The sequence below is a fragment of the Manacus candei genome, unplaced genomic scaffold (genome assembly GCF_025592945.1).
Source record: "Manacus candei isolate 608988 ecotype Guabito, Panama unplaced genomic scaffold, ASM2559294v1 h1tg000073l, whole genome shotgun sequence".
Classification (NCBI taxonomy): domain Eukaryota; kingdom Metazoa; phylum Chordata; class Aves; order Passeriformes; family Pipridae; genus Manacus; species Manacus candei.
Window position 1 is genome coordinate 1,813,934 of NW_026138121.1, and position 24,964 is coordinate 1,838,897.

The following is a 24,964-nucleotide window of genomic DNA, read 5'->3' on the forward strand; positions in this document are numbered from 1 at the left end:
AAGGGGAAGGAAAAGGGAAAGGAAAAGGGGAAGGGAAGGGAAAAGTGGTGCTGTCGCTCCCGGTTGCGGAGCGCTGCGCGGCACCGGCGCGGCAGGAGGCGGGACACGCCCCGTGCGGCTCCCGCCAATCACCGCCGGTCGCCCCGCCCCCTTCGCGCTTCCATTGGCTAACCTCGCCGTCACTCAGCGGGAGGCTCGCCCTCCAGCCCCGCCCCCTGCACCGCCTCCGCCAATCTCCGCAATCCTCTCCGCCCCCCGCGCGTCGCCATTGGCCCGCGGCGCTGTCAGTCAGCGGCGGCGGCGATGCCGGTGCCGGCGGCGGGCGCGGAGCCGCCGGGGCGCGGAGCCGCCGCCCGGCCCGGGCTCGGGCTCGGCGGGGCGGGCGGGCCGGGGCCGCACCGCCCGCGGGCCCCGCACCGGCCCCCCGGCCGCCGCCCGGAGCCGCCGCCGCCCCCCACGCCCCCCGCGCCCCGCGCCCCGCTATGAAGCGGTGCCGCTCGGACGAGCTGCAGCAGCCCGAGGACGATCCCGCGGCGGAGCCGCCGCCCGGGCACGGCGGCATGGAGGGCAAGGCCGGGGAGGCGGCGGCGGCCAGCCCCGAGGCGGGCGCTGTCCCGCCGCAGCGCTCCAAGCCCCCCGACCTGAAGGTGAGCGGCGGGGCCGTCCCGCGGGGACACGGGCTGGGGGGGAGGACCCCGATGGAGCATCCTATGGGATGCTGAGCGCCCCGCGGGGTCACCCCTGCGATGGAGCTCGGGGGGGGCCGCCGTCCCCACCCCACGGTGCCCACCCTGCCACAGGTGTGACCTTGGAGGGTACGGGATGGCTCCGGGACGGGGGCGATCCCGGGAGGAGAGTGCTTCAGGGATGGGGACGGTGCTGGGGTGGGGAGGGTCCTGGGAATAGGGTGCTCCGGGGGTGGGGAGGGTCCTGGATGAGGATGATTCTGGGATGGGGATGCTCCTGTTATGGGGATGCTTCTGGATGGGGATGCTCCAGGGATGGGGACGGTCCTGGAATGGGGAGGCTCCTGGAATGGGGATGGTCCAGGATGAGGATGCCCCTGAGATGGAGATGGTCGCAGGATTGGGATGCTCCTGGGATGACGATACTCCTGGGATGAGGATGCTCCTAAATGAGGATGCTCCTAAATGAGGATGCTCCAGGGATGGAGATGGACCAGGGATGGGGATGGTCCTGCGATGAGGATGCTCCTGGGATGAGGAGCTGGCGGGATGAGGGTGGTCCCAGGCAGGGGTGACAGGGCTGTGCCCCCGCAGAGAGCCCGGTACATCCCTGCCCGGTGCGGGGGGGACGCTCCGGGAGGATCCGGGGCTGCGGCACCGGGAAGTGACGGTGTAGAAATGGCCCCGAGGCTGCTCCTCCCGGGCCTTCGGGCTGGGTCCGGTCAGGGAGGAAAACAAGTTCCGCGGCACCCGCAGCGCTTGCGGGAGGGAAGGAGGCGATCCCGAGGGAGGGAAGGAGGAGGATGGGGCGGTCCCGTGGGAAATCGGGCGGAAAATTCCCGCGGGTTTGGAAGCAGGAACAGCTCCAACCCCCCGGCTGTTCAACAGGGTCCCGCTGGCGAGGGCACGGTGGGGTTTCATCCTGCAGGGATGAATTCCCTGCAGGAAAACCCCTGGAATTGGGGGTTTCCAGGCACTGCAGCGGCTGCCAGTTCATGGTGGGGACACCGTGGTGGTCACACAGTGGTGGTCCAGAGGTGCTGCTTCCATTCCCTGGTTTCGAAAAGGCCTGGAAAAATGGGAGATGTCTCTTGGCACCCCTGGGCAGCCTGGGATGCAGGGTGGAGTCCCCTGCTGTGGACACCCCACCCGGCTGCTCGGCCTAGGAGGTCTCCCCAGTGTGGTCAAGGTCATGTGGAAGCCAAAAAGCAGGTCCAGGGCTGCCAGTGCCTACAGGCATCCCTTCCAGACAGGCACCAGGGATTAAAACCCCCATTCCTACAGGAGAAAACTCGGCTGCTTTAAGCACAAGAAGCCCTGTGGCTGCAGGATGTGACACACGGGGCCTTTCCCTCCATGTCCGAGCAGCAGCTCCTGCTCCCGAGGCTGTTTGGGCTCTGCTGTCGTGGGGTACAAAAAACAGCTGGAAGGGAGAGCCCCGAGCCAGGGCAAGGCACATCCATGGGCTGTGAGGGTGGGGAGGCCCTGGCACAGGTTGCCCAGAGAAGTTGTGGCTGCCCCTGAATCCCTGGAAGTGTCCAAGGCCAGGTTGGATGAGAACCTGCTCTAGTAGAAGGTTCCCCTACCTGTGGAACTGGATGAGCTTTAAGGCCCCTTCCAACCCAAACCATTCTGTGACTCTGTGACTCCAGGATTCTGTGCTCCATGGGGATGTGGAGCTCAGGGCCATGCAAAGCTGGGCTATCCTCACCCTGAGGAGGCTCAGCTTGGCTTAGCCAGGGCGGTGTTTCCCACGCACATCATCCCTCAGCATCACCCCCCTCCTTTCTCCATCCCACCCAGGGCCCTTCTCACCTGCACAGGGGGTCAGGAGGGGGTGGGAGCGCGGGGCAGATGGCTGTGAGCAGCACCCCAAGCATTCCTGGGTTGGCACATCCAGCCTGGAGCTGGAGCTGGAGCTGGAGCTCAGCCGGCCCTGCAGCCTCACCCCGCCGGCAGCCCCGGCCGTGGCCAAGTGCCCATTGATTTTATCGACCTGAGCGTGGTACCCTGCTGCAGGTTTGCTTCCAGTGCTCACCTCTAACGTGCCTGTAGCTCAGCAATTAATTACCTGCATGGAATAAATTCTCAGACTGGCTTCACTGGGCAGAGCAGATGGGAAGCTGTGCCCGGGAGCTGCCCGCAGCTTCCGTGGGGCTCTGCCACGGCCACCACGAGCAGCCACTTCACCTCCTGCTGCTGCAATTAGGGGCATCTTTAGTATAATCTGAGAGTTTTCCCTCCCCAAACCCCCTCTGGAGCTGCACAGTGGGGTGGGTCCAAGCTGGTCCCTCTGCTGTGCCCAGGCTGGCACGGTGCCACCCACCAAACCGACGGCCTCAGCTCCCTGTGGAGCAGCATAAACTTTCCTTTGCTGCCCAGCTGAAGATGGATTTGAGCTGGCAAGCTGGAAACAGCAGGCTGCCTTGTGTCATCTCCCTCCCTGAACCCCAGCAGATGCGTGGCAGCTCTCCCTTCCCCAGCCCTGCTCCCGCTCCTCTGCCGCCAGCGAGGGCTCCATTAGGGGAAAAGAGGGAAAAAATAAGTCCTGGCAAGGAGCAGGGCTGATGTGTGACACAGAGTTCTGCTCAACAATACAGCAGGTGGCAGGGATTGCTGTGCTCTGCAGCAGAGTGGCTGGATCCATGCAAAGCACTGCAGAAGGAGACATCCAGCCTCTCGTGGCTGCCAGGGTGTCCCAGCACCACTTGGTCCCACTCCCACTGTCCCCAAGCACCTCTGAGTGTTTCCCCTGGGTCACTCTCTTGTTCTCCTCAGTGGTCTGATCTGGCCAAGAGCTGAAAGTTGAAGCCTGTCATCATTCTCATCTCCAGTTTCACAGTCCTGGTCTTCGTGGCTCCTGCCTTTCTTACCTTTGAACCTGAAAGCCAAGATCAGTAGGAATCCAGAGGCATCAGCCTAAGCTCTTCCCAGGGCCTGATCCAAACCCTACATCCATGGACAAAATGCTTCCCCTGGACTTTGTGGAGCTGGGGAGCCCCTCCTGAGGAGGAGGGAGATGAGGGACAAGGGGAGGCCCCAGTACAGGACTTCACTTCCCAGCACTGGGAGCAATGGGGTTGGGACAGGGGTGGCTGAAGGGGATGGAGTGAAGCATAAACCTCCCATTTCCTCCCACTCAGCTGGTTTATTTTTTTTGGAGATCCCAGGGGGATGGATGTGGGGGTGGAGACCCCTCGATGGGATTCATGGCAGTGCAGGGAGGACAGGGAGAATTCCTCCTCTCCATAAAGGCCACCAGCCCTTATTCTAAACCCTGAGGTGCATTTATATTTAATCCTGGGCACGAACAATTTTCCAGGCATATTTTGGTGCTGAAAGGACACGGCCAAGGTGAGCTGGCTCCCCCGTGGCTCTGGCATGGATGGAGCTGTTGTCAGGCAGCGGAGCAGCGCAGTCCCTGGAGCAGCCACATCCATCACCTCCCCGGGGCATCGCCCACCCAAAGCTCTGGGGCTGCTGGCAGGGACCCCCGGGGGTCTCTGCTGCACCCCAGGACCTTCTGGCCCCTCAGGGAGGGCAGAGCATCCCCCCAGGCAGGGTGTTCCCTGGAGTTTGTGCCGGGCACAGCGGAGGGGATGGAGCGCGGGGCCCTCCCGGGAGCTGCACTGGCATCCCAGCGGGAACAGGCTCGTGGTGGTGTGGGCTGCTCCATGCCCAGCTGCCTGTGATCCCACATCTGGTCCCCTCCAGGATCCCCATCCTTGCCTCCCGCTGGATTTCAGCCCTCAGCATCCCCCCAGCCCGCTGAGAGGTGAGAGCCGTGGCAGAGGCGGCCGCGAGCTGCCCCGGTCCCCCAGGAGCACATCTGGCACATCTGGCTCCTCTCAGCCCCAGCAGCAGAGATCTCACCCTGGAAATGTCACCTGGGATGGGGAGCTCGGGAGGGGCCTGGAGCCCCCCACACCTGAGCAGTGAATTCCCTGTTTTTCGGGAAGAGGCTCCGGGAGCTGCCTGTCACTCCAGCGTGTTGGTAGTGCCTGAACCAACATGACTAACGGCTGTCACATGTTTGTTCCCTCCTGCCGGCCCCGGGAGGAGCAGTGTGCCTGTGGGGGAGTGCCTGATTTGCAGTTTTAGAACAGCTCCACGTTTGCCTCGGCGTTTTTTTGGCAGCAGGAGGAGCGGCAGAAGGGGAGCTTGGGGTGCTCTGTGAGATGGGGCTGAGAGGGGCAGCGGGGCTGTCACCCCCTGGGGACAACTCTGAGCCTGTCCCCCAGCCTGGCTGGAGGGTGCTGGGGGGTTTTAGGACCCCCTTGGTGGGGATCCAGAGGAGGATCAGCTGGAGGAAGCAGCAGGAGGACTGGAAACCCCACCTAGGGAAGAGCAGGACCTGTTGGCTCCTGCTGCTGTTTGGGGGCTGTGAGCTGTGGCCTCCCCTGTCTGGTGGGGGATTGGGACCCCCTGTGCCTTAAAATAAGCAGTGCTGAGGGATGGGATGGGGTGGGAAGGGATGGGACTTCCCCTGTGTCTGTGCAGTGCTTCAGAGAGCCCCAGAGTCTCGGCTGGAGCCTCTGGGCAGGCCAGGGATATAAATAATTAACAGTAATAATAACAATTGAGCAGGATTTCGCAGCATGTGGCCGTGCTAGAAGGTCATGGCAACAAGATCCCCTCCTTGTGTGTCTGTCTGAAAGCCGAGTAAGAGGTTTGGATGTCGGGCTGGAAAGAGCTGGAAAAACCATTCAGTGGGAAACTGGGAGGTTTCAGTGGCAGGAGAGCCACAGTGGGCAAGGGCAGCACCTGGCTCTCCCATGGGATGTTGCCAAAGGGCAGAGGCCAAGACAAAACAGCCATGCAAGTCACAGTTTTCCTGCAAGATACGTTGCTTTGGGTTAAAATGGGATTTTTTCCCAGTGCAGGTGGAGCAGGGGCTGCTCCTTTGAACTCCACAGAAACAAGTCCCCACCACCAAGCAGGAGACCCTGGCTGCATTAATGAAGAAGTCCAAAGAACTACAGATATTTTTGCATTAAAATCAGTGTTTTACAGCTGTCCACACTGAGAAATTAATCTCTGTATCCAGTTAATATTTTGCTGTTCCAGAACAGCCCGTGCAGGTGCTCTGTCCCGAGCCACAAGTAGTTTGGTGCCAGAAAAATGCCTCTGCTTTGGAAGTGCAGGAATTTCCCAGAGTAACAGGAGAAAACAGAGTTTTTACATCAGCAGATTCTCTGCAGAATCACCTGTCTGTGGCCACCACTCCCCACAACTCCATGCAGACAAACCTTGGGCTCTGCGAGCCGTTGGTCCCGTGGGTTCCAGCCTGGAGCAGCAGGGCTGGGATTCCTCTCTTTGCTTCCCTTTCAGGAAAAACTTGGAAAGGGCCTGAGGAGAGTTTGTTTTAAAAGGCTCATTTCAGTCAGGTGGAGCTGTTGGACCAAAAACACCTGAGGGCTTCTGGCTCCCACCTCTGCATTTGCTGCTGGGAAAACCTCTTCTCCTTCACTGCCAGCTCCACTTTTATGTTGTTTTCATCACCCTCGAGGAAGGGAGTTGGTTGTTTCTTTTCACTTGGACCTTCTAAAGAGCTGAGTGTGCCCCTGAGGGTCTGCCATGCCCTCGAGGGGAGAAATCTGAGGGTTTAGTGTTATTACCTACCTAATGCAGCCTCTGTTTCCATAGAGACTCTATAAATAGAATAAAAATTTAAATCACTATTTCCCGAAGTAGCATTTCAGCTACCGTGGATTTATTATATATTTCCCAGGAAAAACCAAAAGGATGGATATTCTCACTGTGAATGGCTGAGGGGAGGATTAAAGGCTTTGCCTGCAGAGTTTAGTGACATGGGAATCTCGTGGCTGGTTCCTTGTCAGCGTTGCAGGTGGGATGGGAATTAGGCCCTGCTGGATTTGGACCTTGTGGCTTTCATATCTGGGATCTTTTAGGAGAAGGAGTCCTTTCTGTATGGCCGTGAAATCCTCCTCAGCCTGCAGCTCCTGGAGGTCGTGTCTGGAACATCAGAGCTTTTCCAAAATCCCAGAGCCTTTGCCAAGTGCTCCCAGCTCCCGCTGGTTTCCGAGCAGGAGCTGCTGTCACGGGAACCAGCGTCCCTGGGGCCAGTCCTGCCTCAGTAAATGGGAGGTGAAGTGGCCCAGGACGTCAGCAGGGTCAGGATTGGCGTCCTCAGAACGGGCAATGCTCGGCTGGGCTCCAGAGCTGAGGCAGGAACAGCGGGGCAGCCCCGTGCCCTGGGATCCGCTGCGTTCCTGGGGCTGCTCGGGGAGGGGAGAGGAGCTTTGGAGGTCCCAGGAGCCTTTACTTGCTGCCTGGCAGCCGTGATGGAGCAAGATCAGGGGCTCTGGGATCTGCTGAGCCCTTTGGAGATGCTGGAAGTTGCTGCCCACGCTGCTGCCCCCCTGACTGGGCACACGGTGCAGAGGGCACCCGGCCAGAACCTGCCAGGGATGCAAATCTGAGCGATCCAGTGGCTGCAGGGAAAGCTGTGCGGGCTGTAATCGGGAGCAGGATCTGTTCCACCATCCATATTGCATGACTGCAGTGTGGCCCTGGCCACCCCATTCCTGGGAGCCCTCCTGGGAACAGCCCTGTGCTCCGTGGGAATGCCAGCCCCACCCCTGGGAGAGGGACACCTCAGGGGCCGCATTTGGTGGCACAGGGCCGTGAGCTGTGGTTTTACCTCCATGGGCAAGGCAAGGCCAGCCTGGACCATGGAAAATCCCACGGGGAAAAGCCCCCCACCCCTCCAATCCTTCCTGGAGCAGGCGGCTCTTGTGAGGCTCCAAAGCTGGGAGTAACCTTGGCATTCCTAGGGAAGGAAGAGGCTGCTCTGTGCCCTCTGCCCGTGGGATTGGGGTCTCTGTGCAGCGTGTTGGCTCCAAACTCTGAGGGTCTTTCTGCTCTCCTTGCTAATTTAGGGATAACCAGGGCTCACTGGAGACCCCTTGTCACGTGGAATGCTGGTGGAGCCACCGTGCTCAGCCTTGTGTGCCAACAAACAGCCACTGATATTTAGGATTTTCCACGGGTGTAAGTGCAGCACTGGCAGCAGGGCTCGTTCCCTTCCCAGATCCCTTTGGGGACGGCCTGGGGGGGTCCCCAGAACCCTCCAGGGGCTCTCTTTACCCCCTCAAAACAGGGAGCCGATTTCGGTCCCGCGCGAAGCTCCGTCCCTTGGGGCCGCGGGCGCCGTTAGCGGGGCGATGCCGCGGCAGCCGCGGGAGCTGTTCTCCTCTGCCCCTGTCCCACAGAAAATCCAGCAGCTGTCCGAGGGCTCCATGTTCGGCCACGGCCTGAAGCACCTGTTCCACAGCCGCCGGCGCTCGCGGGAGCGGGAGCAGCAGCAGCAGAACCCGCAGGACTCGCTGCCGCCGCCGCCGCCGCCGCCCGGCACCTCCGACCACGAGTCCCCCGACGAGAAGGAGCGATCCCCGGAGATGCACCGCGTGTCCTACGCCGTGTCCCTGCACGACCTGCCCGCCCGGCCCACCGCCTTCAACCGCGTGCTGCAGCAGATCCGCTCCCGGCCCTCCATCAAGCGCGGCACCAGCCTGCACAGCGGCGGCCGCCGCGCCAAGAGCGGCTCCCTGGAGCCCCAGAAGGGCAGCCCCCACCTCGGGCGCAAGGCCCCCCAGGACAGCGGCCTCACGGCCATCCTGCATCAGCACCAGGGCCGGCCCAGGTCCTCCTCCACCACGGACACTGCCATCCTCCTGGCCGAGAGCGGGGCCGTCTACCTGCTCACCGAGGACACCGAGGGCCTGGCCGATAAGGTAGGGCCGCAGGGAGGGAGCTGGGGGGGACCTGGGGGGGCTCAGCCTGGGCAAAAGGAGGCTTAGGAGGGACCTTCCCACTCTACAAGTCCCTGACAGGAGTGGGGAGCCAGAGGGGAGTCAGGCTCTCCTCTCAGTGGCAGGACAAGAGGACACGGTCTTAAGCTGCTCCAGGGGATGTTTGGGTTGGACATCAGGAAGAATTTCTTTGCAGAAAGGATGATTAGACGTTGGAATGGGCTGCCCAGGGAGCTGGTGGAGTCGCCATCTCTGGAGGTGTCCAAGGAAAGGCTGGGTGTGGCACTCACTGTGTCTGGGTGACGAGGTGGGGAGGGGTCACAAGTTGGACTTGATGATCTTGGAGGGCTTTTCCAACCTCAGTGGTTCTGTGATTCCGTGGCTGCCCCCGGGCTGGGCTGAGAACACCCTGCAGAGCCGGGGCAGGGCTGGGTGCAGAGCACCCCAAAGTGCTGCTGGGATGAGATTGTCCCTCGAGGCAGCACTGGTGGCACCAGACAGCAGATGGGAACCAGGTCTGGAGCTGCTGGGGTTGATGCTTCTCTTGTGGGGAAGTGAAGGCAGGGACATGCACTGGTCTGATTCCCAGAGAGGGATTTGAGGGAAAAAAGAAAGGACCTGGCAAGTCCTCTGTGCCAGTGGGATGGGACCCCTGGCACGGGCTCTGAGGGGATCCTGGCAGCCCAGTGCTGGGCACCTGTAAGGGTTGAGCTGTGAATTGTCCCATCCAAAGTGATTTTTGAAGCAGTCCATGCCGAGCTGATGGACAGGATGGTGTTTCCATCTAGTGTTTAGTGCCATTAATTATGAACCAGCCGAGATTAGCCCAGCAGGCACATTGAGTTCACGGGGCAGGCAGGGAGAGGTGTTCCAGGAGCCAGTGGGATTCTCCATGTTGGCTTCTCTCCTTGGCCTTTGGAGCTCAGGGGGTGTCCCACTCCAAAACTGCTCTCTGCAGCCCTGAGGGCCAGAAGTATCCTTTTTTTTTTTTTTTTTTATAATTTCCCTGGAAATACCAGCCGTGAGTTGGCAAAGCTTGGCATGGGGAGATGGGCAGGCAGGCTCTGGCATCCCACGGGGGCTCCTACTGGGTGGCTTTGTCAGGAATAGCTGTGTCATGGGGTGGCAGGGGCTGGGCAGAGCTGCCAGGGTGGGACAGCAGTGGGGTGTCAGATCCATGTGCTCCCCCAGGCAGTGGCACCCAGCGGGTGCAGGGGACGGGAGCGATGCTTCCCACGTGCCCCCCACCCAAACACTCCTCTCTGCTTGCTCTCCTAGAGGGAAATCTGACCTGGACACTCCTTTTGCCCTCTGAGCTAATGGAAAAAGGCTCAACCAGATAGTTTTTCTTTCTGTTTCCCTGGGGCAGTGGCAGTGCCAAGCTGCAGCTGATGCTCGTGGTGTGCGGCGGGTGCCAGCCCTGCTCCCCTGCCACCACCAGGACGTGGGAATCTGGGCCCAGGGGATGAACAACGTCACTGTATCAGCAGCCTTGCAAGAAATGACTGCCCAGGTCCTCCTCTGCCCCCTCCAGGTCCTCCTCTCCCCCCTTTACTGGGTGCAGATCAGGGCACTCTGACCCTTCCCTGCTCCGCCCCACTGGAATGTCGAGCACGGACTGAGTGCCCAGGCAGGGGCAGGAGCAGCAGGTTGTTAATTGGAGCCAAAATTTCTTCCCTGTGGCATTGCCTTGCAAGGAGCCCAGTCCCAGTGAGCCCTCTGGGGTTATGGCCAAAGCTTTGATCCCGCTGGGACAGAAGCCCCCAGAGGGAGGCAAGAGCAGAGCAGGTCCGTGTCCACTCCCAGGGCAGCACAGAAAGGGGATGAATAATTAACTGCATATGACACAAAGAGTAATAAGAAGAGAGGAGATACTGGGGCCTTTGTGAGGCAGTGGAAAAATAACCTATTTAGAGAAACAAGAGCTACGTGATAGTCTCGTGCCGGATTATTTTTCCATAGCCCTCAGGAGCCTCCTGCCCGCAGCAAACCAGCTCCTCTTCCTCAGGGGTGGCTGGGGTGGCCGTGCCCTGGGCTCCAGCACCCCCAGGAGGGGGGGGACACTGGGCCAGGATTGCTTGGCATCGCTCCTGCCTTGTCTTCAGGGCTCTGACACCTCCTCCCTGTCTCACCCTCGGGGGCTCCTGGGAAAGGGCCATTTCCCCCCCAAAATATGTCATGCTGGGTTTTCCCCCCATTGCATAAGGAACACACTCTGGATGAATCCCTCATGGAGTCACTCAGCAAGTGCCTTACAAACAGCTAGTGATTTTTTTTTCCCTTTTCTTTTTTTTCTTGAAAAAGTTCCTGCAGTTCTCCCTTTTACCTGCCCTGGCTCCTCACCCCCTGGTCCCTGATGGCACCAGGCCACCTTCCACCCATATAGGTCCTGGCACACACAGTTCCTCCCCCCTGAACCCCTTAATTCTCTCCAGGTGGCAGGGAGCAGCTGGGGTGGCTGGAGAGGGACCATGGAACAGTCTGGGAATTCAGTGCTGGGTGCCAGTTCCGACCAGGGCTCGTGGTGTACCCCAAGAGGTGCCTCGTGTGCCCCCCTGTGCTGCCCTGGGGAGCAGTGCCAAGGGCTCACCCCCCCCGGGGCCAGCAGAGGACTGTCACCTGTGCCACACGCTGAGGACAAGGCTTTGCTTTGCGGGGTGATGCCCACCTGGAGGGTGTATTCCGTGGTTTCCCCCCCTCCTTCCCCAGCCTCCCACCCCTCCTGTGCCCACCTCGTGTGCGTGGGTGCGTTTGGGGATGACTCGGGTGAGTTTGGGATGACTCAGGTGAGTTTGGGATGACTCGGAGGAGTTTGGGATCCCTCGGGTGAGTTTGGGATCCCTCGGATGAGTTTGGGATGACTCGAGGATGGCTCGGATGAGTTTGGGATGACTCGGACATCCCCTGCCTCCTGCTGGCAGCTCGGCACCGAGGGTTTGGCTGCCGGCGCTGCTCCGGGAGCCCGCGTGTGTCTCTGCTTTGCGCTTCAGGGGTCTCCGCTCACCCACGAGCTGCGGGAGCATCCCTGCATCCCAAACCCCCCTCCCCTCCCGCCTCCCGCGGCTCTCCGTGGCACGTTCGGGGCGCACATCGCTGTCAATGTGCCCGACACACCGGGACGCGCCGGTGGCACGGGTGACAGCGGCGGTGACAGGGGGGGTGACAGCGGCGGTGACAGCGGCGGGGCCCGCGCGTGGCTGCGGGAGCGTGCGGGAGAGGGAGCTTTCTCCTGATCTCCCTAATCCCCGCGCTGGTGACCCGCCAGGCAGGGGCGGGCACACGGGAATTACCGCCTGGCACGGACGACGAGGCCCCGGCGCCGGGGGTTGGGGGGACGGGGGGGGGTCTCCCCGCAGCCCCCCATCCCCGCGGCCGGCGGGGTGTCCCCGCAGGCTCCCGGCGGGTCTCGCAGCCGAGCGCCGGTGCTGGCGGGGCAGAGCATCCCGGGGGGAGCCTCGCCGGAGCTGGAGCGGGGCGGCCGCGGGGTTCTGTGCCTGGTGCTGCCGGGGGGCTGCGCGGACGCCTGCGGGGACTGCGGGATGGTCCACGTGCAGGTGAGCCCCGCCTCGGCACGGGGGGTCCCCCGGGGTGGGGGGGGAGCGGCGCGGGGGCAGCGGCGGGGCCGGTGGCCGTTAGAGGGCGGCGTTACCGCAGCGCTGCGCCCCGTCCGTCCGTCTGTCCGTCCGTCCGTCCGTCCGTCCGTCCGTCTGTCCTCTCCCGGCCGCCTTCTCCCCGCGTCCCACGGGGCGGTGGGTCCATCACAAGTGTCGCGAGTGCCGGTGCTCAGCGCGGCTCGGACCCGCCGAGCATCCCCCGGGGGATGCGAGGGGCCGGACCCCGGCCGGGCTCGCTGTCCTCGGTGTCCCTGGGCAAGTGACAGCACCAGCTGCCGCCGCTGCCCGTGTGGCCCCTCCCGGGCCCCTCCCGCGGCCGCCTTGGCCTCCCGGAGCAGATGCTTCTCCTGTGAGACGCTGGGGGAACGGGGGGAGCAGGGGGGCTTTGTGCCGTGTCTCAGCTTTGGGCTCCCACCGGCTGTAAGCCACACTTATTTATGGGATCACAACCCAAGCGGGCTGTTTCCCTGCTCCAGTCTCCTCTCCCCACGGCCCTCTCCCTGCCCCAGCCCTGCAGGAGAGGCTCTGCAGTGTCCTGGGGCTCTGCCTTGTAGGGGGGACCTGTCCTTACACCCCCAGCCCTGCTGTCCTGCTGCCTCAAGGGCACCGACCCTCTGGACACAGGGCAGGATTCATCCCGCTAAATTTAGATTCCCCCCGGGTCAGTGGCTATATCGGGGCCAGACGGATTACAGGCAGCAGGGAGAAACCTGGAGTTCCTGGGCACCCCCCCTGGGGTGGCTGTGGCCCGTGGGGGCAGAGGGGTTTGGGGTGGCTCAGGGGCTGTGGGACGGCTCAGCCTTCGCCGGGGCAGCTTGGGGATGGCAGGCAAAGTTCACTGTCCCTGCCCTGGCATCTGCTCTCTGGCACGTCCAGCTCAGCCCTGGGCTCCCTCCAGCCCTCCTGGCATCCAGCTGCCTTCGGTTCCAGGGGGAGGATGGGGTTTCTCCCTCCTACGGCTCCGGTTTCCCAGGACTGGTCTCAGTCCACAACTGGGACAGGGACAGGGACTCTGCACAACCCACCTGTGGTTGTCCCCACGTCCACCCCAGGCAGAAGTTTCCTAGGCAGGGGGTTATTCCCTCGTTTCCTGCCTCAGTTTCCCCAGCTGGGAACTGGAGCCAGCACATCCATGCCTCAGTGAAGTCTCGTGCATCTCTTCAGGAGGATTTGCTGGCAGAGGCAAAGCACATCCTCCCCTCCCACCCAAACTCCCAGCAAGTTCTGGTGTTGAAATCCCAGGGAAGGAGGTAAAACAGGCCAGTGGTGGCTGCAAAAGGGAACAGAGGCAGTGGTGGTGTAAAGCTGCCCTCTCTGCAGCCCTCAGCCCCGTGGCTGGGCATCCCTTGGGCACCTGGATCCCAAGGGGGTGAGCTGGGAAGCACCAGGGTGTGGAGACCCTACAAGTGCCCAGGGTTTTGAGGGGGAATTACTGACCTTGGCTGCAAACTGAGCTCCCACCAGGCCATCCCGGAGCTGGAGGTGTGAGAGCCTTTGTACCCAGGGGAGCTCCCACCTCCCCACCTCCACCTCCCCACGTGTGGCAGGGGAATGAGTCTGCCAGCCAAGGAGGGGGGTGGGGGGGTTGGGAACTCGTTCCCACACTCCCATCGGGATGGTGCTTCCAGGAGCTGCTTTGCAACAAGCAGATAATAGCTGTGAAGACAAAGGCAGGCGAGATTGCTGCTTAATTAATTCAGGAGAAGAATATCAGACTGTGGTACTGATTCACCCCGTGCTGAAGACACCTCGTTCCCCAGCCTGGCTGACATATGGCTGCTGATTCCAGCCCACCAGCAGCTCCTGCTCCCGTCAGGCAGCGCTGCCAGCGCCACGATCCCGTGGGATTTGGGGTCTGCTGGTGTGTGGGATGGATGCCCAGGGCGCAGGGTTTGGGGAGCAGGGTTTGTGTCTGTGTGCTGGGATGTCTCCCAGCCATCCCTGCTGCTGGGATGGGGTGTGATGTGTCATCCTGACCCTCCTGAGTCGGGATGAGCAGAGCAGGGTCCTGCCTTGGGACTCCTCACCTCTCCCTGTTTCCCCCTCAAATCCTCCGTGCAAAAGCTCCCAAAAATCCCTCCTGGCTGCACAAACACCCTGTTGGAGGTGTGGAACCCAGCTGCTGGTGGTTTTAGGGCTGGGTCACAGCTGCTGGAGCCCCCAGGGTTATTCCCTCCAGCAAAAACAACAGCAGGAATTTTTTTCTAAATATTCTCCAGGGCCCTGAATAGCTTCACCCAGGAGGGCTGGTCACTGAATCATCCCTGCAGAGGTGTGACCTGCAGGCCCAGGCCACAGGGGACAGCCCCCAGATCGGAGGATGTGGTGTGGAATTAGGGAACACTGGGATCTGTGTGGGGTGGACGGGCACAGAGGCTCAGGGACTTCCGAGGGGAGGATCCTGGGATCTGTCTGTCTGTCCTCAGGGTGCCATGAGCCCCGTGGGATGGGATTCCTGCTCCTAGGCAAGGACTTGGGATGTTCAGGGATAAGGGGTGAGGAGCAAGGTGGTACCTGCAGGAGAAGGCCAGGCTGCTGCTGGCAAGGGTGGAACTCTTGGCCGAGGAGCCACTGGCTTTGGACACCAAAAGCACTTGGGAATGTGATGCTGAGGAGCATCACAGTGGACTGAGCAGATCCTCACCTGTGTCACCATCCTGGCTCCTGGTAATCCATACACAGCTTTCCCAGCCTCGTTGAGGAGACTCTGGTGCAGCTTGGATGGTTTTCCTCCTGTTTTCAGGAGCTGCTTCCCTACACTAAGCCCAGCCCCAGGGAAAGCACAGCCCAAGCCCCAAATCTGCCACCTGTTCATGTTGCACCATAAGGTGACCCATCTCTTGGGTGAGATGCTCAGACCAGGAGTTTGTGGGTGGATCCTTCCCTGCTCAGCACCAGCACACACCAAACCTGCTGGGATTTTGTGGCCATCCAAGGATTTTCTTTGCATAGGAGCTGGGCTTTTGGGATTTTTAAATTTGCCTCTTATGGTCAGGCCTGAAAAAACAGTTGCCTGCCACTAAAGCAGTGTACTAAATCTAAAGCAGAGCTGGGGGTAAGGATAAAGGGGAGTCTGACACCAACCTCTTGGGTAATTCCCTTGCAAAACCACCACCTTTCCCGTGCCAGGAGGGGTTTTGAATCGTGTGGAAGGGAGTTTGTGCCCCTGGGAGGGGAAATGCTGCACCACTGCTCCCCCTGGCTTTGCTGGGGCATTAATGAGCGATGCTGTTGCTTCTGCAATTGTTTGTTAACCTTCCCCTTGTGCTGGGGAGCTGAGGGCAGGTGGTTTCCAAGGAATCCAGCACCTGAGATCCCCAGTAAATCCCAAAACTCTCTCCATGTCTTGCTGACTGCACAGTCTCATCCTGAACATCCCAGCCTTTATCAAGTCCTCGCTCCATCAGCGTCCTCTGGGGAAATCCGTGTTCCTCTGTCCTTCCCCAGGCCAGGGACAGCCCAGCAGGTCAGGCAGGCTTTGTGGGGGGCACTGCTGGGTGGGCTGTGTCGCAGCACCAGGGCAGGGCAGTGCCTGGCAGCCCCAAAAACCGCTGAGGGAAGCAGACGGGTTTCAGGGCCAGCCTTAAAGGAGGGAAGTGGAAAGCAGATTTCGGAGCAGGAAGGGTGCTTTGCACAGTGTCCTGTGCAGCTGGGTAATGTTCCTGCCCTGCTGAGACGGCAGAAGAGTGATGGGAAGTGACCTCTGACTCCTGTGCTAAAAGGAGAAGTGATGCTATGGGAGATACCAGCCCCGAGCTGACCGGCCCTCCTCATCTGCCCCGTGTCATGCCCGAGGCATCCACGGCCCGAGGCTTGGCCAGGCTGCTGAATCCACCCTCTGGGCTCAGGGGGACGGCTGAGCAGCAGTGCCAGCCCACGGGAGACACACTGCTCCTGCCCAGGCTGGCGAGGAGCCCCGTGTGCTGCCAGCCCCGTGCCCGTGGGCAGCGCCGCGGCGTCACCGCGGGCTCGGGCCGTTCCCCGCGGCCCCGCAGCGTCCGTGCAGCACCAGGAGGAAGCTCTGCCCCGTCCTCACCCTTCCCCAGCCTGGCTGAGCACCACATGGTAGGCACAGCTGGTTTCTGCTCCTACTGGGTTTGATTTTCCGGGGAATCTGCTCTTCTCTCTGGGCCTTTCGGGATGGTCGGTGCCGGTGCCGCCGGGGTGGGAGCCCGGGCTGGAAGTGGGCGAGGATTTTAGTTGTTGGTGTTGAGCTGTGTGTTGGCAGCTTCACATCACGGATTGGGCAGTGACAGGCTGCTCCAGCTCTGCCTTCTCCCTGCTCCTGGCACCCAGTGGTGCCCGGAGAGCTGGAGCACAGGCACCAGTGCTGGTCCAGGAGTGCCCGGCGTTGCCAGGCTAAAGGCTGCGGGGTCTCAAGCACCACAGCTCGGGGTGCAGCACTGCTCTCCAGCGTGGCAGGCTGCACTTGCAGGGCACAGATGGCTGTGGGACAGCCCAGGAGGCCATGCAGGGCACGAGGCTGAGCAGTGCTGGGCTGGCTCAGCTGTGGGAGCAGCACAGGCTTCCCCATTACACATGGATCTAGGTCACGGTCAGCTCATCGCTCCGGACTGCTCCGCTCCACGGGCGGCTGCAAATACTCCCTAAGCTCTTGTTGCTTCGTTGCTTTTTTTTTTTTTTGAGGAATAACTAAAGCAGAGAGCTGCAAAGGAACCTGTCCCAGTTAGCCCCGTGTCTGTGGCCACAGTGGGTTTGAGGTTTCAGCATCAGCAGAGCTTTGGTCTGGCACAGCTCTGGGCTTCATTTCTGCTTCCTTCAATCGCTCTTATCCAGGCCTGATCCATCAACCCTGCTCTGTGCAGCCCCACGGGTCTGGGGTGACTCAAACATTCAAGCTCCAGGTCTCCTTCTCGCCCTTTGGCTCCTCAGCAGCTCTGCTGGCCCAGGAATAAATGCCCAGTGCCCAGGGGGTGACTCCAGACTGCCACTGGCTTCAGCTGTGCCCGAGCCTGTCCCCGCTTGCTTTTCAGACATCTCATTGAATATCTTTTTGAATCGCACGTGAATCTCCAACACCTATATCTGGTCAGCCAGCTGGGTGTGTTTTCTGTGCCTTGCACCTTCTCCCGTGGCAGAATCGGGTCAGTGCCTTTCCCTCCATGGGAGAGGACAGATCCAGGTCCATCCAGTGCCCACCGAGGGTGAAGACACCTCCTGGTCCCGGCAGGAGTGGCTGGTTCCCATTTAGCTGCCTCAGGCTGCCCAGCTCCGTGCAGAATGCCTGTGTTTTCCCCGTGTGCCTGTTCCGCCGGGGTTTTTCCCCGATGGATGCCCTCCCCCTGCCTCTCCCAGGCTGTACGTGCTGCTCTGTGACACAGCAGATGCCAGGAGCCCGTCCCGACCCCCTGCGTCAGGGCCCGGGCAGCGCATGGGGCTGGAGGCGTGTGAATATCCCGGCACGGGGACGAGAGGGGGGTTTTGCGTTACAGCCCTGAAAGCTCCAGTCGCTGGGAGCTGTAAACAGCTCCGGCAGATTTCCTGAGTCGGCAATCCCGGCGGAGCCATCGCCTCCGTCCCCGCGCTCCCCCAGCGCCCGGGGGCTGCAAGGGGGGGGTCATCCTCAGCCTTCTCCTCCTCCTCCTCCTCCTCCCTCCCTGCTGCTCCCCCCAAAACTTCGCTGCCATCAGCTGCTGCTCTCTCCCCGGCCGGGCAGCGGGCCATGGCAGCCGGCACTGCCCGGGCATCGCCGCGGGGACACGGCCGAGCCACCCACGCCAACTAGCCCCGGGGCACCCCAGCGCTGCCCGCCATGGAGGTAGGTCCTGGCAGCTGTTTGGGGTCCGAGCGAGGCGATGGGGAGGATGGTGAGGGGCAGAGAGACCCGGGGGGGGGGTTTGGTACCTCTGCTCCTGGCGCGCGGCGAACGGAACCCACCGGGGCCGTGCCGGGTGGGAAACTCCTCTGGGAGCTGAATCCCCGAACGTGCCTCCCTGCATTATGTAAGGAAAATGGTTCTCAGGCTGGTAAATCAGCGGAGGCAGCTGCTGCCAGCCCGCTGTGCCCATCCAGGGATGGCACGGGAGCAGGGAGCGGGCAGGGCACGGAGGGGGACACGGGCTGCCCGCCTTGGGCACTGCTGCAGGCTCCAAGGCAGGGTGGGAAGTGTGAGTCAGGGCTCCTGCTTCTATTTTCAACAGCTGGGGTGGGTCTGGTGGGAATAATAGCTCTGCTCCAGGAGGCTCAGGGCTGGGAAGGCACGTGGGGATGGGGACAGGGACACTCTGGGTGTCCCAGGTGACGCTGGGCAGTCGCCGGCTCACAGGATGCTGTGCTGAGTTACACTGATAAAGTGCTCTGGGGAAGAGGGGCCACATTTAACAACTGCCCCAAAATCACCCTCCCCACGTCCACTACCCACCTGCATTTCTCTCCCCCGTGGCTTTCCACAGCCACAAAGGGCCCCAGACACGGTGACACCTTTGCTGTGGAGCCACCGGATCAGCGCAGCAGCTCCCTGCGTGTGCCCTGCATCCAACACCCCTCAGCAGCCCAGTGGCACTTGTTTTTCCCATGCCTGAAGGTGCACGTGGTCCTTCCCACGGCCTTTGTATCCCAGCCAGGAATCACAGCCACACTTTGCAGGGAGAGTCCTCGCTCCAGGGGGGGATGCAGCACGAGCCGCGGCATTAACTCATCCAACCGTGCTTCCCAGTGGGCTGGAGGGCTTGGAAAACAGAATAGTTCAGGGTATGAGTAAGTGCCTCGAGAGTTTCGCTCTGAACTTTGCAATAATTGTGCAATTTCTTAAGGAGGGGGTTAAATCCAGCCGGGGGTGTGTGGGGAGACCCGAGGCTGCACTGCAGGGCCCCGGCCCCGAGCTCCTCACCTGCCTGCTGGGCTTCCCTCCACCAAACCTGCAGCACCAAAGAACCCAGCATTGCATAATTGTGCCAGGCCATGGCCCTCTAAGCACTGTTTGCTCAGCTTATTAGCTCGAGCCTTTTGCATATCTCAGCTCTCCTGGGCCGAGTTCTGTTGATAAGAATAATTTCCCTCCCTGCGTCCTGCATTCCTCCCGCATCCCACATCACCCCCGGCCCTCCCCTCCGAGCCTGCCTGGAAAACAAGTGCTGGAAAACAGCACTTTCATTTTGATGTGCCTACCAGAGGGCTTGCTGCATGTAGGGAAAGTGTGGCTTTTAATAATCCCCCTGTTAAATCCACTGCACAGTCATTTAGGCTTGCTGGGATTTAGCAGGCAGTGTCTGTTAAAGCTGCAGAGATCTGTATTGTGGGGTTTTTTGGTGGTTGTTTTCAAAGCAATAACCTGATGTGCCTTTCCTATGATCTGTCCCGTGTCTGAGAGAGAGCAGGGGACAGGATTTCATCCCAGCCCTGTCAGCATGGATGGGCAGCACTGGATCTGTGCAGTTCACCACCCATCCTGCCCCTCCCTTTCCCCGTGCTCCCAAATATAATCCCTTGAATAAATCCCAGAATCCCAGAATGGTTTGGGTTGGAAGAGACCTTAAAGATCATCTTATTCCAACCCCCTGCCACGAACAGGGACACCTTCCCACCTTCCACTAGCCCAGGCTGCTCCAACCTGGCCTTGGACACTTCCAGGGATGGGGCAGCCACAGCTTCCCTGGGCACCCCGTGCCAGGGCCTCCCCACCCTCACAGGGAAGAGTTTCTTCCCACTATCCCCTCTAAACCTACTCTCTTTCCAATCCAAAAGATTGGCTTTACAGGGGTGATTCCCAAACCTTTCCCTCTTTGGAAACTTCCCCCCTTGGCTGGCCCAGCCAGGGTTTCCCATTTCGGTACCTCCGGACCTGCCTTTTCCTCTGCCAGGGGCAGCTTTTCCCTCTCTCTCTGCACAGAATTGCACATCTGGGCAAAAAGTCTGTTTCCTGCTGTTTCTAATTTTTGCCTCTTGATAAGAAACCAAAGCAAAACCCTTCGTGGAGGGCCCAGCCTGGCTGAGTGGCTAAGAATAGCCTGGCAGCAGGGGCTGAAAACTCGGCAGTTAATTTGTTGGGAATTAATGTTTATTTAAAAATCGCCACTCCAGACAGTGAGTCCAGCTGGGTTCTGCCTTTTGCTCTCATCCTCCAGCCCATGCCCCAAATTACAGAGTGGAGAGAGACCAAAAGCCCTTGGGGAGGGGGCTGGGGCTGCTCCCAAGGAAGCTGAGAACTCCAGATGAAGTTCCAACACCCCCAGACTCCCAGCAGGACAACAGGGAAGGAGGAGATGCAAGTGAATAACAGGAGGGCAATGTTGGCTCTGGCTTTTCCAAGCCCCCTGGGGACCTGCTGCAGATGGGAATGTTCACAAGCAGCATCTTGAGAACATTCCTCCCTCCTGCACCCGGCATTTCCTGGAGATAACACACTCCTAAGCAATGATCTCGCAGCATTATCCCTATTAAGGGGTCATTCGGGGAAAGTGTGATGGAAATTAGAAATTATTCAGGTCTGCCAACAGTATTTAACTTTCAAGCAGCTCTTAATTAGAAGCCAGGAGCCATTTATACAACCAGGGAGGTTTTGCATAAGAATCTGCATATAAAACCCAGCAACTGGAAAGATTTAGTGCCTTTTTTTTTTTTTTCCCCAAGTGGCCATGCAGCAATTCTGGGTTGGAGAGCACAAGGCAGGACCTGGGTTGCAGTCCAGGCCCTGCCAGTGATTTTAAATGTGGCCTCAGGCAAGTGATTTCCTCTCCCAAAGCTCCAGTTTTTTCCACCTGTAAAATGGAATTCGGCATTTGTCCAAATTTCCTGGGTGGCAGCTCGTGTTTCCGAGAGGAGTTTGGCATTGCTAGGTGAGGAGGATTGGAAAAGCAAGCAAAGGAATCCCTGCACTTGCAGCTCTGGGATCAGGAGCTGATCCCAAGTCACCCACAGCTCGGGGTTAGGGCAGAGTTTCTCTTGGGCTGAACTCCCGGGGGCATCCAGGCTAAAAGCCAGGCTGAAAGCGAGACTGAAATACCTCTGGGTTGCTCAATCCCTGTGCTCTCTGCTGCTTGGGTGGGAGATCTCATGATGGGTTCCAGTTGTCCTCTCTCCTTTCCCTGGCTGGCAAGTCCAGCAGCCCAGAAAGGCAGGTCCCTGTCCCTGCACGGGGCAGAAAGTCAAGGCGAGCTCCTGGTGGCAGCAGATGCTCCTTGGTGAAAGCCACTGGGAAAACCCAGCCCCAAACCCCTGATTGTTTGGCTGCTGTGCTCCCTCCCTGGTGTATTCCTGGCGTGCCAGCAGGGGTGGTGTGGCCGGGAAATGTTCAACCAGCTGGAAAACAACCCAACACCTTGGAAAAACAGCCCCACACCTCGCTGTCGCTCTGGTTAACTATTCTCATGCCCAGTTTGTCCTCTGTTCTGTGTCACCTCCCCTCCCCGGGGTGTTTTCTCCCTCCCCTGAGCATGACCCTGCTCTCTCTTCACCGGCAGCTGGACAAGGGGGACGTGACCACTCTGAACCTGCCCCCGGGCGCCGGGCACGGCGACGCCGACGGCACCGTGTGCCTGGACGTGCCCGATGGCACCCCCGACCCGCACCGGACCAAAGCCGCCATCGAGCACCTGCACCAGAAGATCCTCAAGATCACGGAGCAGATCAAGATCGAGCAGGAGGCGCGGGATGACAACGTGGCCGAGTACCTGAAGCTGGCCAACAACGCCGACAAGCAGCAGGCGTCGCGCATCAAGCAGGTGTTCGAGAAGAAGAACCAGAAGTCGGCGCAGACCATCGCGCAGCTGCACAAGAAGCTGGAGCACTACCACAAGAAGCTGAAGGAGATCGAGCAGAACGGCCCCTCCCGCCAGCCCAAGGATGTGTTCCGGGACATGCACCAGGGCCTCAAGGACGTGGGGGCCAACGTGCGCTCCAGCATCAGCGGCTTCAGCGGCGGCGTGGTGGAGGGCGTCAAGGGCGGCCTCTCGGGGCTCTCCCAGGCCACCCACACGGCCGTGGTGTCCAAGCCGCGCGAGTTCGCCAGCCTCATCCGCAACAAGTTCGGCAGCGCCGACAACATCGCCCACCTGAAGGACACGCTGGACGACGGGCACCCCGAGGAGGCCTCGCGGGCGCTCAGCGGCAGCGCCACGCTGGTGTCCAGCCCCAAGTATGGCAGCGACGACGAGTGTTCCAGCGCCACGTCGGGCTCCGCCGGCGGCAGCAACTCCGGCGCGGGGCCCGGCGGGCTGGGGAGCCCCAAGTCCAACACGCTGGACAGCCACCACAACAACTTCGACACCATCCTGGAGGAGCTGCGGGAGATCAAGGACAGCCAGTCCCACCTGGAGGACTCCATGGAGGACCTCAAGGCGCAGCTGCAGCGGGATTACACCTACATGACGCAGTGCCTGCAGGAGGAGCGGTACAGGTAGGGGTGGGAGGGGCCTGTGCCACCCAGGGGGACTGTAAACCACCATCCTGGGCTTGTCCAGCTGAGCACTGCACTCCAGGGACATGGAATGTCCCCACTGCCCTCCTTGCTGCCGGACCCTCGTGGAGGATCTTGTGATGTTTTCCCTCAGCAGCCACAACCAGGGGAGGGTTGGAGGGGTCGGGTGGCATCCCCAGTGACAGGGGGAGGAGGGCAGGGGGGTCTCAGGGAGATCTGCCCAGCTCAGTGCCCCTCCTGCACAGGTACGAGCGCCTGGAGGAGCAGCTGAACGACCTCACGGAGCTGCACCAGAACGAAATGACCAACCTGAAGCAGGAGCTGGCCAGCATGGAGGAGAAGGTGGCCTACCAGTCCTACGAGAGGGCACGGGACATCCAGGTAGGGCAGGGTGAGGGCTCAGCCCCCTCGCTGCACCCTCCATCCATGGGGAGAGGGAGAGATCCTGGGCTGGGATAGAGGGTGGGGAAGGGGGATCCCTTTTCCTGGCACCCTCCAGGTCACAGCAAGAAGCAGGTAACTAAACCATGTCCCCAAAACCATAGAATGGGTTGGATTGGAAAAGACAGTAAAGCTCATCTCCTTCCACCCCCTGCCATGGGCAGGGACACCTTCCACTAGCCCAGGTTGCTCCAAGCCCCGTCCAGCCTGGCCTTGGACACTTCCAGGGATGGGGCAGCCACAGCTTCCCTGGGCACCCTGTGCCAGGGCCTCCCCACCCTCCCAGGGAAGAATTCCTTCCCAATCTCCCATCTAACCCTGCCCTCTGGCAGTGGGAAGCCTTTCCCCCTTGTCCTGTCACTCCCACTCCCCTGTAAAGAGGAATCCCAGCAAGTCCCTGCTGTGCTGGTGTCCCGGCTGCTCCAGGCCAACACAGCCCCCCCGTCCCAGTTTGGCTCATTTTCCCTGCTGAGGTGGGTCCTCCCAACACCCTCCAGCCCAGCCAGAGCAAAACCTCCCCGCAGCAAGGTCCGGGAGGGTGGGACAGGCACCAAAATCCCTGGGGGGGACATCCCTGGAGCCGCTGACCCGCCGCCCCTCGCAGGAGGCCGTGGAGTCCTGCCTGACGCGGGTGACCAAGCTGGAGCTGCAGCAGCAGCAGCAGCAGGTGGTGCAGCTGGAAGGGGTGGAAAACGCCAACGCCCGGGCCCTGCTGGGCAAGTTCATCAACGTCATCCTGGCCCTCATGGCCGTGCTGCTCGTCTTCGTCTCCACCATCGCCAACTTCATCACGCCGCTCATGAAGACCCGCATGCGCATCCTCAGCACCGCCCTGCTCGTCCTCCTCCTCTTCTTCCTCTGGAAGCACTGGGACTCCATCAGCTACTTCCTGGAGCACGTCCTGCTCCCCAGCTGATCCCGCAGCTCGGGGGGGAGGCTTTCCATTTCCCGCCGAGGAGAGGGAGGAGGGCACGGGGGGCCAAAAGCCTTCGGGGTTGTTTCTTCACGCGCTCGGTCCGGCTGCTTTCCCGGCCCTCGGTGGCCGCCTGGAGTTGGAGTTGGGATCCCTCAGTCAGTCCTCTGGGGTGTTTGGGGAGGGTGGGATGGGGAGCGAGGAGGGGGTTTGGAAGACATTTTTGGTTTATGGGGCGCTGGGTTTTTTTCTAGGGGGGTTTGGGATGGTTTTTTACCCCGAAGTCCGTGGGAAGGAGATCTTCTGCAGGGCTCTTCAGGTGGTGGGAAGGATTGAGCTGGACCAAGCCTGGCTCCAGGAAAGCTTCCTGCAGAGAGAGGAGAGGAGTTAATTGGGGCTGGGTTTTCCCTTTTCGTCCTTGATGACCAAGGTGGCGAAAAGCTCAGTTCTGGGATGGAGCGAAAGCAAAGCACGTGGTGATGGAGAAAGCGGGTCCAAGGCAAACACAGCAGGACACACACGTCCCACCAGCCTCTCCCGAGCCCAGCACAGCCCAGCCAGGACAGAGCAGGGCTGTGACAGTGTCCTGGTGTCCCCACAGGGGCTGGGCAGACACGGGGGACCCGGTGCTGCCGACGGCACCGGCACGAGCGAGATCCCCTCCGCTGGTTTCATTTATTTATTTCCCAGTTCTTTGGCTTTAGTTGATCCAATCTCTTCAGGGACACCTGGACTTTCTGGCATCACGCCTCTGAGTTCTGCAGCCTCTACCCCGTGTCGTGTGTGTGTGCGTGTGTGCGGTTTTTAATTTAATTCCAGACTCTGTTTCCATTTGTGAATCAAAGCTGGTGGGGCACAGGGGTGGGGGAGCAGCTGCCTCCCAGCCCCACCCCAGAGCACAGCATGCTGTCTCGGATGTTTCTTAAATTGTTTCATACATATATATTTATGTAATATATCTATACACACACATATATATATAAATATATATATAAAAGTACGTGCACAGCCAGGTCCTCCTCTGGTGCAAAACCACCGGCTTTGAGGCCCTGAGCCACTTTGCCTCAGCTGAGAATTTGGCCCTTCACATTTTTCCATGGCACTTCCCAGGGCTGGCACAGAGCACAGGCAGCTGGGGAGGGTTGTTGGGGGTCTCACAG

General features: G+C 60.6%; 1 protein-coding gene across 3 annotated transcripts; it reads left to right on the top strand.

The window, feature by feature from the left end:
* The first annotated feature begins 445 nt into the window (after positions 1-445).
* TMCC2 (transmembrane and coiled-coil domain family 2) lies at positions 446-24,705 on the top strand. Of its 3 annotated transcripts, XM_051808843.1 has the most exons (5): positions 446-647; positions 7,922-8,443; positions 21,495-22,429; positions 22,696-22,831; positions 23,496-24,705. In XM_051808843.1, exons 1-5 carry the CDS (start codon positions 483-485, stop codon positions 23,805-23,807), a joined length of 2,070 nt encoding a protein of 689 aa, XP_051664803.1. In that variant the 5' UTR covers positions 446-482; the 3' UTR covers positions 23,808-24,705. The 3 variants fall into 3 exon arrangements, with proteins under 3 accessions (XP_051664803.1, XP_051664804.1, XP_051664805.1); XM_051808844.1 differs by lacking the exons at positions 446-647; positions 7,922-8,443 and adding an exon at positions 11,107-11,247; XM_051808845.1 differs by lacking the exons at positions 446-647; positions 7,922-8,443 and adding an exon at positions 16,807-17,854.
* Positions 24,706-24,964: the final 259 nt, after the last annotated feature.